General features: G+C 37.3%; 1 protein-coding gene across 1 annotated transcript in view; it reads right to left on the bottom strand.

The window, feature by feature from the left end:
• Positions 1–15,000, bottom strand: part of LOC137982763 (lysosomal dipeptide transporter MFSD1-like) — a 28,463-nt gene that overhangs the window by 13,243 nt on the left and 220 nt on the right. The window contains exons 2-7 of the mRNA XM_068829913.1: positions 12,063–12,115; positions 10,698–10,810; positions 9,132–9,174; positions 4,549–4,616; positions 3,599–3,707; positions 1,381–1,486 (exon numbers count right to left, since the gene is read on the bottom strand). Of these exons, the coding sequence (XP_068686014.1) occupies positions 1,381–1,486; positions 3,599–3,707; positions 4,549–4,616; positions 9,132–9,174; positions 10,698–10,810; positions 12,063–12,115 (492 nt within the window). The remainder of the gene's footprint in view (positions 1–1,380; positions 1,487–3,598; positions 3,708–4,548; positions 4,617–9,131; positions 9,175–10,697; positions 10,811–12,062; positions 12,116–15,000) is intronic.

Raw genomic sequence — 15,000 nt, forward strand, 5'->3', positions numbered from 1 at the left:
AGGTCTCACCTGATTGGAGACCACCCTTGAGGTTTAACAAAAGAACAAATAACAGAAACAATGGCCGTTTTGTTTTAGGCCTAGGATCCATTGTTTCTGTTATTTGTTCTTTTGTTAAACCTCAAGGGTGGTCTCCAATCAGGTGAGACCTTGTAAGAGCTGCGAGGTGACCCCCTCCTTCAGCAACTTGCTAGTAACAATTTTCTTACATTGTAGCTGTCGCTTTTGCATTCCCAGCACAAAATGAGTGAAAGTAGTGAATGAGACTAAGGGCACTTTCCTTTTGTCAGAACTGACCGGACAGACCATTGGTCTGCAACAATTTGCAACAAATGCAACAATTTGAAGGAAAACTTGCTCGATAATCTCTCGTATTCTTCTGGAGGAGAATGTACATCCTCTAAGGGTTTGTTTCTTTGGGATGATCCGAAAAAGGATCAATGATCCAAGATTACTTGGATCACAGTACATCAAAGCAACCGATGAATCCACTCTGGGGAAGGATACTTTGGTGCCTTTGATGCCCATGATCCAAGTGATCTTGGATCAATGATCCCTTTTTTGCATCATCTAAAAGAAATCTGCCATTAGTGTTTGTCCTTCCAAATACCTGGTCTGGACAGTCAGTTCTGCCAAATGGAAAAGCATCCTAAGGTGAGTTTTATTTTCCTGATGTACCTGTAAGATCTAAGCATGTTTTCTTTATTATTGTCCCATTAGGGTTAAGTCCGTTTGTCCTTACTGCCTTAATTAATTAATTAATTAGAATTTTTTTGTAGCCTTTTTGTTAGCACCTCATTTCTTTTTATCAAAGTTTTTTGCACTATCGTTTCTCTTGTACTGTCATTTACACCCTTGGTTTTCTTGTTTTTGCATAATTTTAGTCTCTTAGTATATAAAACTTGAGTTTTTTCATCTAAGGTTCCCTTTGTCCACTTGAAGTCGTGATACACGCAGTTGGCTGTTAAAGCAGTCTGAGTTCAGTTAAGTCTTTTTGCTTCAAGCAGTTGTCCTTTGTCAAGTTTTGTAATAGTCGTAACAATGTAAGTGTCCTTTCAACACAGTCAATAAGTACAATAAAATATGAAAATAATGGCTAAAGCTCATCAAGATTTCCTTTTAATAATATTAATTAAGACCTCACAAATAATTACACCCAATTTACCAAGAGTCTTGCCAAAAGATTGACAAAAACCCATTTAACCCAATGATTGATTCCCAAACAGCCCCCATTCATGAGAAAAATCATCTAGAGTATTAGACAGAGTAAAATCTAGTAGGTCTAACTCCAAGGAGGAAATGGCTTAAACCACCTCTACAAAAATATTTTCTGCCTGGCAGTTTCCTACAATGTGAGCTCAAAATTTCATAGATACATACCAACAAACAAAGTCAGCCCCAAGGCTTTGTAGCTTTCGGCTGAATTATAATACGTGCTGAAAGCCTTATATATGGGGTTGTTTACATTCATGTTTATTGTGCTACCCTACAAAAGAAAACAAAGACATTACATACACCTTATTCCAAAATGGCCGCCATTTTAATATTCTTTTGTTTTTATTCAACTCGTTCTTAAGCTTAAAATTCAAAAGAATAAAATTATTTTATCTTGGACGAGGCAACAAGGGCCAATTTGTATCCGCATAAATCAGCGGCCATTTTGGAATAATTAGTAGAATTAGTAGCTTTCATTGTATTTTTACTTCAATATCAAAATCTCAGCTATGGATTTGGTGTACAAATACAAATTAATGAAGAACTACTCAGGTCATTCAACGGACTGCCACCCTGGCCTGACTCCTAAAGCATTTCATCAAACTTGAAAGATAAACATGCACAGTATGACATCCCAGTATAACAGACTGACCACTTTAAAATTTTTTCATCATCTGTTTTAGTCTGGCCTACACTGGCATAATTTTGTGACTAGGGTATCTAATGCCCCATTCAAACCAAACCTTAAACATGTTTATTTAAAACACGGTTTCAAAGTGTTTTCTTTTTACATCATGTTTACTGACTTTTGTCGACTACAAATTTAGCACAGGTCAAAGCATGTGCTGAAACAAACCTCAGTCTCATGGAAAAATCAGTCCTACATTTTTCTGACTAATTTTAATTTTGTTAAACCCAGTTTAATGTAATTAATGTAATTGGGTATAAGTAAGTCATTATATCTTGTACAATTTTCAAGAGCAGATGTAATTCAGTCAAAAAGACCATCACTGTTGATTTCTTTGAATTATTATTATTACTCAATTGCCAAAATACCATTCTTCCTATTGGGTTCAGTGAATATTGATTCATTTTTATAAGAGCAGTCCGAGTGAACAGTGGGTTTTGCTAAAAGCAGGCCCGTGGGCCCCAGCGGTCCAGAGGTCAGTTGACCCAGTCCTGATTTTCCATAGTTTTTGTCTAGTGGTAAATCCACGCGCGTGTACAGATCTGCATCGGGTTTGGGCGTGCAAAATGGACGATGGTGAGTTTGAATTTGTTTACCATTTAATCATTTGAATCCTTGTTTCTGTTTGTCGCATGTTGTTCTGATAAAAAACGTTTCATTCTCTGTTCATTTGTCTCTTTACAGAAACCGATAGCACAATAGCGGACTTTCATTATCGAACAATGTAAGTTATTTTCAAACCATACTTTGAAAGTGACAATATCATAAATAAATGAGATATGTGAACTGCGAATCTTTTTTCCAAGTTTCAGAGTTACACAAATAAAGCATACAAATGCAAATCTACTGCCATTCATGACTGTTGCCTGCCATTGCACAGAATTACCGCAAGATCATCTGATTACAAAGTGAGAATGTGATTGACTGAAAAACTGACAAACGCAACTCAGTGACAATTCGCAGTTCACATATCTCATTATTTAGGTTGTGAAATTTTCAATCTCAAACTGTGGTTTGAAAATAACTTACATCGTTTAAGAATGGACTTCCTCTCCATCGGGTTCTGTAAACAGACGAATAAACAGAGAGTGATAATGTTTTTCACTTACCAACATGCAATGAAAGGAAGAATTGAAAAGGATTGAAATGATTATTAAAATGGTAAACGAATTCAAACTCACCATCGTCCATTTTGCACGCCCAAACGCGATGCAGATCTGTGCATGTGCATGGATTTACCACTGGACAAAAAAACTGTGGGAAATCAGGACTGGGCCAACGGGCCTCCAGGCCTTTGCGGGCCGTGGGCCATGGGTCGCTGGGCTTTTGGGCTGCCGGGCAACTTGGCCTTCGCGGGTCGCTGGGCCTCGGGCCGGCTTTTTGCAAAACCTGTGAACGGTGGGTGAAGAGCACCCACCTTCTCTGCTCAGAGAGGTTTTTATCTCTGTACTCCATTCTTCTAGAAAATCTTTTTTGCTTTGATCTAATCTCAATTCAACAATATTGGTATGAAGTAACCCAAATTACCAGTCAAGTGCTTTGGGTAACCATATAACCATGAGAAAAATATACTAAAGTGATAACAAAATATTACTGTGAAATTTTATGATTATCTTCAGTCTGATCAAATGGTTATAATTTGACAGTGTTCCCTAACTGCAGCTTTAAGTAAATATGTTACACAATAAAGCTTACCACTCTAGAGAAACTAAGCTGAAGTCCAAACACCATATTTAGCTCCTTTCCTTTGAACCAGTTTACAGAGTAGGTATTTTGTGCAACAGCTAAATTTTCTCCTCCTAAACTGAAACACAAATGAATAAAATAAGTGGTAAAACAATGACAATAACAAAGTTGTTCAACAGAATGGTTACCGTAGCATTATGGTACATCATTCATCATTTCTTTTATAAATTTGTCATTGGTTCATAATTAAAGTAATGTAATTATTTATTCAACAATGTACTTGTACAATAAAGATAATATCCACTTCCTCTGGGTCACCTACATGTACTGTGTCACTGGTACATGTATTTGGGTGTCCCAATTGTCACATGGCGTGTTGTATTAATTTTTATCTACTTTTTTTTTTCTGTTGTAATTTGTCTCATTATTTTTCTGTTTATTGCCCCTGGTCAGTGGTGTAACCTGTTTAAAGAAGCTCAGTCACGATATTTTGGGTTCAAAAACAGACATAAAAATTGTATTTAAGTATTGGGGAAATAAAGAAATAATAATTTGTTACGGAAGATAAGAACTAAAGAGACAAGAATAAATGCAAGCATGGCCAGGATGGTGGAGGATGCACAAGATTGAAACGGATTACAAACGATCTTTTTGATAAATTGAGGCTAAACTTTTCAAAATCCAACACCCTGACGTAGCTCCTTTAACTAGGTTTCGGCAAAAAGAGAGGAAACCCCATGATACTGTAAAGGAAATTTGCACTGCATTCCCCACATGTATATGACTGTTTGCCACCACAAAGGACTAGAACTCCCAAGGAATCACTAGGATATTAGCATCAGGAAATTAGGCCATGGCTGACCACCATTTAATAATCACATACACGTAGGGTCCTCACAGTTGTTCAGAATTTCAGTAATGTGGTTATTGATAAGTACCCGTGACCAGATGTTACTTACCCAAATACAAATCTTCCTATCTCCATCCACATAAAACTATGATAATAGGCACCCAAAGCAAAAATGACCTAAAATTTAAAATTTAAAGAGCCATCATATTTTAACCTGGATAGTGAGTGGGTGTTGCTGGTGTTGAGTGAAGATCAACTCACAATGTCGTTCTTTCCTCTCTAACACCAGCAGAGAGTCAAGCTGATCAAAGTGAAGATTCTTACATAATTATAACTTGTTGACCAAGCTTGCTCAGGCTGTACTAGAAGAATATTGGCCCAAGGTCTTGGCATTACAGAACTCGCAATTGGGCGGATATTCTCCCACTAAAGCCAGAGGAAACTTGGTCAATAAGAGATTTATTACCCGAATGGAACTTATCCTGAAGATTAAGGGAAAACTATGTGGAACAAAGACTTTAACGAACGCATTAAATGAAACACAAATTCCTGTGCTAAGGCTCTGTTCTAAAAGCAAGAAAAGCCTCTATGTTGAGCTTTCATTTAATTGTTGTTACAGCTGTACCAGTGAGCCACTACAATCATGGTAGAAGGAATTTGAATTGCCTTTATTTGACCAATACGATTTATCGTAACAAATTTTGTTGTCAACAGTGACAGAAACTGTTAAATGACAAATGAGAAAGTGTTCCACTTCATTCAACTTACAATTTTTACAAACATTCAAACCTCCGCAACTTAACCCTTGCATGTAAAGAAAAGCACTTGACAAAGAAAGAAGTTTTTAAACATCAAAATCACTTTGAGAATTTGATGGAATTGATGGAAAACAAGTCAAACTGTATCACTGAGGAAAGTTTGTCAAAAACATGTCACTCAAAACACGTGGTGGTTGGCACTGCAAATATCAAACATGATCGTAATAATTCAATTTCGTTGTCCCTTTTGATGATGTTTCTTCTTGGTTGCTTTATGACTGGTTAGTTCACCATCTGAGCCAGCCCTCTCACGATTTGGAATGTGCAACCTGAGATGGAATATATTTGCACCAGCACAGAAAGCGTAAAGGGCAATCAAGCTGAATGAACAGCTAGCAGAGGTCGCACTTTTCAGTATGAAAGAAATTGAAGGAAACCTCGCTGAGTTGTAGATGTGGATGTGGAATTGACCTGCCTGCAGAAACAACAACATCTGACATGAATCTTCCACGCTGACTTGTGCCCAGTGACGTATGCTTGTACCACATGTTAACAGTCATTGTCAGATTCTCTTTTGTGCTTCACTGCCAAAAAAAACAGGTCTTTGGGTTTCTTCCTGTCCTCTGTCCTGTGGTTTGCGAATTCTTTGAAGTATTTTTATTGGACGTCTCGGCGGGGTTAGTATTTGGATGGGTGACCTCAAAATAATATTATACGACTTTCTGTCAGAAACAAAGGACTAAAAACTCTATTTTATTGCTCAAAAAATGCAAACTAACCAAGGCGTAGATTTTGCATTTGTTAGCCTGCTTTATGCAAAACAAATATTAATATTGATGCAAAAGAAAATAAATATTTATACACAGGTTTTAGGAAGAGCAAAAGGAAGTTTTCAGGAAGTGTTGATCGACCATAAAATATTTTGCCATGAGCAACAAAATTTGCGACATGAAAACAACATAACTTTTGAGCCGCGACTATAAAAAGTTACCATCAGTGAAAAACATTTCAGGAGATTTTTGCTACGTTCAATTTTTCTATTGTACTTTTGGCTGCACAAGTAAATCGCAAAGTTGAAAGTGACCTCGATTTCAGTGGCCGCCATGATCAAGTTGCGTGTTTACTAAAAACTTACAAAAAAAAAAGGATACATCTGTGTCATAATGATGGCAAGACACCGGGTTTTTGTTTTTGTTAGTTTGCTTTTTTTACTTTCAAGTGTCATAAAGTTTGACAAGAAATGTGCAAATTCAAGACAAAGATCAAAATTGCCCAACTCTTGAAGTTAACCATTGTGTCTGCAAAGTCAAAAATTCACTCTCCTAGATGAGGTTATTTATCACCAGTTAATTCCATCATTTTGGAAATAGTAGCTAATAATAATACGTGACATGCTTAACACCCTTACTCGCAGTCCGAGACTGAATTGCTAAGGGCGCGGCTCAACGAGATCGGACCGAAGGAGCTGTGCTGCCGGCTAGGCGCTCGGCCCCTGAGCACGACCCATGTATGACCTCGGAGCACAGCACTACAGCCTGATGGAATAGGCTGTGAGTCGATTTTGCTGAGGGAGGAAAACCGGAGCACCCGGAGAAAAACCCTCGGAGTCAGGTTGAGATCGACTGAAACTCAGCCCACATACGATCTCGGGGCCGAGAGTTGAACCCGGGTCGCAGAGGTGGAAGGCACTGTTGATAACCACTAAGCCATCCTGACTCCCCTTAAGTCAAGTCAAGCCACTAAGCCATCCTAACTCCCCTCCCTTAGCTGCTTTATTATTCATCAGCGTCACAAATTCTTGCTGATTTTGGGGCTCATTTGTTGAAACTCAAGGATGCTTCCAACAGACCTGCTTATTTTTGTGAGTTATGCACACACTGCAGGCCTATTGTCACCACAGACTTACACTCTTACAACCCAGAGACATATCCCCCTCCATCACATGTTTTTTCAAGTTTGTTAGAATTTGAACAGAAACCACAGAGGGTTCCTCTGAAGAACACTGGTTTGTTTTGCAAAATCAAGAATCCACACATGAAGTCAAGCTTTTTTTTACAAGATAATTTTGCCCTTCACCAAGAACTTACACTCTTACAGTCATTACCATCGCGCAGAATGCTATAATTGTTTTCTGCAACATGTACTTGTGGTGCAAATTTGTTTGAAAGGCAGCATATTAATTTGCATTTCCAGAAGAAGTCATCTGTGATTGGGGAATAACTTGGGGAATACCTTGGTCCCATTGCAGAATTTGGAGGCTGTCAATCAAACGATTGAAGTGAAGTGAAGTGAAATGTGAGACGCGATAAAGTGAAAAATAGTGGCCCACCAGAAAGCTCGACCTATTCAAAGCGTTTTATCAAGTGCACAAGTAAACAAAGTGCACACCAGAGGAAGGGAAAAGTTTAGCCAAGATTAAAACCCCTCAAATCAAGTCGAATTCAGCCTGAAGAAAACCCGCTAAGAAATTATCTCGTTAATGGCAACAGTTTTTCATCCACACAAATCACCAAACAAGTTTTTCTCTTTAAAGTTCTCTCCGAGTATTTTGTCTAATGTAGTAAATTCAGACAATTTTTCAAGTTCTAGCGATTCGTATGAACACAGATTTCTATTATTTATCATACACCTGCGCTGAGTCACTAATATCTTACTGTTTGCAACTATTAAGTGACGGGATAAGCACATGAATAAATGCAGGGTTGACCAGGGATCATTTGAGCTCTAAAGAGATCTCCCAATAAACGCCCTGCACTGTGAGAAATTGTTCTGCGATAACTGAGATGAACTGATTCCTGACCAGATGAATTTGCCATTGTGCAATGGCAAATGCAACTATCATTTTTTAAGGTGTGGAAAAAAATCTGTGATTCGAGAGAGAGGTCTGTGAGCAGTGCAATTCGAGCAAGAGCACAGTTGAAACGAAGGAAACCTAACTTGGAAAATAATAAATCGTGAATTGTCGGAACCTAGCGGACTCGTTGGTTAGGGTTGCGATACTGCATTTGGAGAGCTGAAGATATTTTTTGTAACTTTGGTTGAGCTGATCCTATGGTGGAAATCATGCTTGTGCTAAAGGTGTATCGATTGCCACACTGAATAACTTAAATCATCATTTTGAAACATGTTGCGGACTAATGAATTTAAATAAGTGCGGTAATTGTCAACCAATGTGAAAACAAAGGATCAGTAATTAGATGGAAATCCCATTGTTTTTTGCTCCAAAAAGTCTCTTCAAGTAGGGTCTTTAGGAGAATTGATTTCAGAGCACATTTTCGAGTTTACGGAATAACATCTAGAAATCATAGTTTTGATACAACTTCCACACCTCCTAAGAATTCCAAATTTTGTCCATGTTTAGTTTACATTTAAGGTTTTCTTTTCCCAACTAAACCTTAACGAATAAGTACCTAATCAAGAAGGAAAACCATTATGAATTCTTAATGTGTTCTCCTCCCATACTAAAAAGAACAAAAAATCCGAATTTCAGAAGCTGACTTTTATACTACTTTTCCAAGGCTGAGAGAGGTCTGAAAGGTCTTGAATGATTGTTCAACATCTCTACTGAAAATGCCTGGGTAAACCTAACTGCTAAAATGGTTTATTTTTATGAACTGGAATAAAATGTATAAAATTATCACGTTAAACCATTCCCCCCATTTTCTTTGTATTTGGAGGCTTTCGGCTGGGGAAGCATTTCAAATTTAGCACTTTGCATGTAAATAAGGTACTGGATGTGTCGCACCATTCTGCATGACAGGACAACCAATGGATATTACACTGTAACTGTAGCACTCGCAAAAAAAAATTCAATGTGTATGATAAAAGTCCATTGTAGTTATGAAACTTGTGATGATACTATTGTTCCTAAATGAGAATCAAATTTAGAGGATTACTTGCTTATTGACAAAATATTTACTGTATCCCACAGTACCTGCCCAACTAGAACAAATGAGCTGAAGATGATGGTACCAAGCCTAAAATAATAAAAAGTGTAAATATAAGGAGCTGAGAGACAGCAAATCACATCCAGGAAGAACATACATTGTAATCCACTTTACTAGAATCACTAAGATCGATCTTTCTGGCCTCAGTACTGTTTTTAAATTTGAATTCCCTGGTAGCCAATTTAACAACCAGTGGCTTCTCTACAAAACACAAACCTTTTGACAAAACAGTCACAGGTTGCTGTACACAATGTTTGGTACAAAAGTACCAAACAGAACAACATTACCAAAAGCACTACATGTATATTAATACAAAATCATCATCATCATATATGTACCAGAAACAAAAACATAGAAAACATGGAAGCTATTAACTACAGTCATGTATCATGAGCAATGTCATGACATACATAAGCTATAGTCATGGTATCTTGAGCAATCTGTGCACTCAATGTAAATAAAACTAATATTCTTTTCTTTTTTTTTTTTAGTTTTTTTGTCTTAGACTTGTTATGCATATGCATGTTTACATGTAGCTTCCATTACATGATATAATGTCTGTATATGTATGTGCATGTCTAATATTTGCACCTGTAATGTCACTTTAACATAAAATTGCACACTAAAAAGATAGCTGTACATGCACTGTGGCAACTAGGAATGTCACCATTCTTGGATGGAGTTTTTTAATACAGCTCATGATACCCAGCTTATTGTGACAAGGAGAAATCGAATTGTTCTCTCCAAAATAAATTAAATGCAACTAGTTTCACACAAACATTTAAAGTGTAAGGGTGGGACATGTGCAAGCCAGTGTGGAAATAGACCCTGAACACCTAAAATTACTGTATTGCAATCAGTCAAGGGTATCAAGTCTAAATTAAGCCAAAAGAAGAATTTTCGGATAATTAAGGTGAGCTTTTGGTACTTTTAAGCATTTCATTTCGCTTGTGAGCTAACATTATTATTGTTTATGCATAGCCCTTAAAAGGAGCTACATGTACATGTACAATTGTATATGTACCTGGGATAAATAAACCTTTTATCACACTATAATAATATTAAGCCTTTAGAAATTAAGTCTAAATTATCCCAAAAGAAAGGATCGGGAACATATGTCGGTACTGTGTCTTACTGGCTTGCATTATTCTCCACCCTTGTCAGGTGTTACTTCTTTCTTATGCTCACTTCTCTTGAGCAACAATGCGCTTACAGTTTTGAAAGGCTGGCCCAACTGAAAACCTTGGCAAACGATTAACATGGCATATTATTAATTTTATACTCCAAATAGTGCTTTATCCAGCCTTTGAGCAACTGTTGCCTGCCTGGTCTTTCATTAAAACAATGTTTTGAAGAAAGGAAAGAAAAGGCATGACAATGAATCACAAAATTCCAGCTCGTGATGGATGGCAAAAGATTACAAAAATGGATGTTTGGTATAACTAACGATATTTTTAGGAACCAGACTAAGCACTGATTGAAAAATGGAAGCCTCCAGGGAGGGAAAAACCAATTTACTACAAATGCAGTTTGGGCCATCTGATTTGACTTACCTCACACCAAACACTCGATCCAGTAAAAAACCCCCAAAGAAACACAAAATCACATTTGGATAAGAATACAGTGAGTACAGCAGCACGTACTGATCAGTCTTCACATTCATGTCCTGTACAAAGAACAAAAAACCAATGTGAATTTGCCTATTATATATACACTTTACATGTTTTTTTCCAGTCCCAAGAAAGTTGGTGTTTGTGTTCTCCTAACAATGGTTTGTAATACAGTGTGATGGCGTCATGGCAACTGTGAACAAAATATTAATACCACTAAAACAAAATTAATTTGTTTTATCATGGTAAAATTCTATGAGAAATTTGATGGTACTCTTGCCCCCCACTTTCTGTAAATCTGCAACATGAAAATGGTCAGCTGTCACATTCTTTGGAAACAAAGAACACACATCTTTCTGACACTACACCTATTGTTCTATGGTGTTCTGATAGAGGACATCATTGCTTAAGGTCCCTAATGAGAATGGTCACCACAACGATTTTATCAGATCTACATTAAAAAATATATGAAAGTTATCAAAACTTGTGCCATCATACCACCTTAAGGACACTTCAGTAAATGCCCAGTACCCACAATGCTACATGTACATCCACTTTTTTTTACTTTAGGTACACACATACACTGTACATTCTTACTTGACCACTCCCCCACAGGGCCTTCTCAGGGCCAATGAAACAATAGCACAACAGAACAGAAAAACAACTTACTGTTACAGTGTTACTATGACTGAAAAATCAATTCTCCTTTTGCTTTGGATTTCAAAACTATGTTAACTGAAAAATAAGTGACTGAAGTTTTAAGCCCTGATTTCAAAAAGACACTTGTTTATTATAACTGGAAGTTTCCTTTTTAATGGTCCCCCATTGCCAGCTTTAAAATCTTGAGTTGGATCAAGGAGAAAGTGATGTCAAAGACTCATTAGTTTAAGAATGCAATGCATGTGTACAAAGCTGAATTGATATTAAGCAAGGGAGTTTTGTGCTTTCAGACTTTTAAACTTGTGTTTTGCATGTACAATAAGCTTCATTTACATGCTGGGATTTTAATTAGCCCTTTCACTTCCAAGAGCGACACTTATAGATTTTACTCTTTCTAACGTCAGACGATTTTACTTGTCAATGGGGAACCCCGAAGGAGTGAAAGGGTTAAGCTAGGCAGTAAATGACATCACTTTTCCCAAGATCCAACCCTCTGAGGTCAGTTTTGAATTTGGGTAATTGGCAGACTGTGAAATCCAAGCACCCTAACCACTGACCCTCCACCTTATTTTGCTTTTATAATAATAAAACACTGGTAATTCTCCGAAAGGGGGGTAGGGGAGGGGCAAGGAAAAAAAAAGGACTAACCAGTTTTATATTATTCTCTAAGGCTGCTGGATTGTCAAAACAGTAGTAACTTCCTGCATTGGAACAACAACAAAGCAAAAACATAGTCAAGGTAACCAATGCACATGTTATCAAAAAAAGATAATACACAGGAAGTCTTAATTTTCTTCAGCATCGACCAATTTTTAACGGTAATCTTTTATTTTCAAAGGATGTTCCAAGGATATGTAATGATAATACATGTACTTTTGCTGACTAATGTCACAACAATTTGGTTGGATAATATTGATAATGATAATGATGAAGATGAATTTCTGAAGAAATTTGGATGGTACATCAAAAACTCAACAGAGCCCTGATATTAACTATAGGGTGAGGGAGAACCAGACTTAACTGATTAGAGTGTAATGTGAAGTGCTAGGTTTCTACCCCATATGAACCATGTGAGCATTTGCCCTACTAATGAAAATGGGCCCACACAAGGACAGAGATAAACTCTGACCAGGGTCGGAATTGAACCCACGACCTTCGGGTTAGATCTCCCCTGCTCTACCGACTGAGCTACAAGGTCAGACGGAGCAAGCCGTGGGAACTGAAGATGTTAAAGTCACGGCAATGAACATTTACAAGTACAAGGAAGGATTACGTTTTTTGTAAACATTGGCCGTGTAGCACTTATATTTGAACAGACTTAACTGATTAGAGTGTAATGTGAAGTGCTAACCAAATGATCGACACCATCATGTGTGAAGAGAAGAACATCTTCAAAAGTGAGAAAAACAGAGAAGCAGCAGAGAAATGGAAAGCCAAAAAACTACTTGGACAGAGATGTGATGAAAATATGACATGGTTATGGACAAAGAAAAGCAACCTACATGTACTGTACTGTACAAATGGAAACCAAGTCACTGATCTACTGTATGCAACTAAGGAAAAAGCTCTGAGAACCAAATGTAAACAGCAACAGAGGATTCATAAAGTGTAGATCAACAAAATGATAGAAGTAGAGGATGAGTGTGAAAAAAAGGTTAAACAGTACAGCACCTGGCAAGTGAGTGTAAGGTGATAGCTCAAAAAGAAGAAAAAACAAGATATGACTATGTCTGAATGAGAAGTTCAGACTAGATTAATGGAGTACAACAATTGGACCAAAATAAAATAATTATTGTTGTAAACAAGGTCAGTACATACAGTTCAATCCATCTATAGCATGGATGGCTTTAAGCAAAGCACGGCCGGGATTTTATGACAAGCGTGCACAAACTGCTCATTTAAGACTGGGATGACTGGCATTACGTGTCTTGTTTTTCAAACGCAATCCCACCCTTAAGAAGGTCAGGGCCATAGAAATTTTTGTTTTACACATTCGGGCAGTTCAAAAAGTTTCGAGACTTTTGAGAAATGGGTTACTCTATTATATACAAACATGTAAACTGTGGTTGCCGGGCTACATGGCTAAGTTCAAACAATGGCTAAGTGTCCATCTCCACAAAACACCATCCAAAAAATACAATTAAATTTTAAAACCTCAGGGCATACCTTGTTCTTAAAGCATCAAAACAGATGAGGAATCCCATAGTAATGATCGTAACTGATCCATGCAAGAGATAGAAGTACAATACTGGAAACTTTGATAGCTGTGAAGCCACGAAGCCGCTAAAATACGTAGCCGCATTGCCACAGTTTACGTGTTTGCATGTTAACAGCGTACTTGCTCTGTCATTAGCCACGTATCAATGTGGATGGGAAAAAGGAAGCATTCCTTTGAGTGGCCAGGTATTCTGCAATTACTCTGAGAAATGCAAAGCTGACTTTTTTAAAATGAAAGAAATGCGTATTAGAAATTCAGGTTATAGACGAAAGACTATAATTGATCCTTGTATTGGCCTGGACAATCTTCAAGCAATTGTCTCAAAAATTCAGGCAGATGCTTTATATATTCTCCAGAAAAGTGCAAAGATCACTTCAATCTTTCATTTGAATTTTTCCACATCAAAATAAGAGACACTGTAGATATCTTCAGTTCTAGCCAAAGACATGAGTTCAAATCCATGAAGCGAAGTGAATTAAGGGGTATGATTAATTAAGGAAAAGCACTACAGCAAGCTAAGACGTGGGGTTTTAGAGATTTCAGAAAATTTAGGCCCATTTGTTTCAACAATGGTCAAACCCCTTCAGCACTGCTAAAAGAGATTTGAAAGCAATCTTTGGTGCTGTCTTTCAGAGTAAATATTAAGGTGTTATCGTCGATTCCCCATTTTTTTTTATTTTTATAAATTTTGAATTTTTTAATTATTACTCATGAGGCTTTTTATAACTTAGGTTTAGAGGAAATAAATTCATTAGTTGTTAGGAGCTGTAAGAGCTATAATCTTAGGAAATCTTTAAATATTTTAGTTAATAGGCCAAAAACTGAGCTCGGTCGTAATTTCTTTGTACACAGGGCTGCAATCGCCTGGAATTCCCTGTCTGTCGACTCCCGGCCTATTCCATCAGGCTGTGGTGCTGTGCTCCGAGGTCATACATGGGTCGTGTTCAGGGGCCGAGCGCCTAGCCGGCAGCACAGCTCCTTCGGTCCGACCTCGTTGAGCTGCGCCCTTAGTAATTCAGTCTCCGACTGCGAGAAAGGGAGACTAGCAGATCAGATCTTTCTTTCTTTCTTTCTTTCTTTCTGATAGTGTAAGATCTTTTTCTAATCCAACAGGCTTTAAAAATCGACTGAAGCAGTTAAAACATACTGTTATGAATATCACTTTTGGAAAAGACAGCTCTGTAGTTCATAATAATTATAAGCATTCAGATTTCTATTATATTGATACATATTTATGTTTGATTTAATTTTAGCGATTATTTATTTTATTTATCTAAAGTATAACACACTACCATATGTATGTATTGTTAATTTTATTACATTAGGTCCACATCAGCTGTAAAGTTGCTTCTTTCCTCTTGACATGCT

The sequence above is a fragment of the Montipora foliosa genome, chromosome 13 (assembly GCF_036669935.1).
Source record: "Montipora foliosa isolate CH-2021 chromosome 13, ASM3666993v2, whole genome shotgun sequence".
NCBI classification, from domain to species: domain Eukaryota; kingdom Metazoa; phylum Cnidaria; class Anthozoa; order Scleractinia; family Acroporidae; genus Montipora; species Montipora foliosa.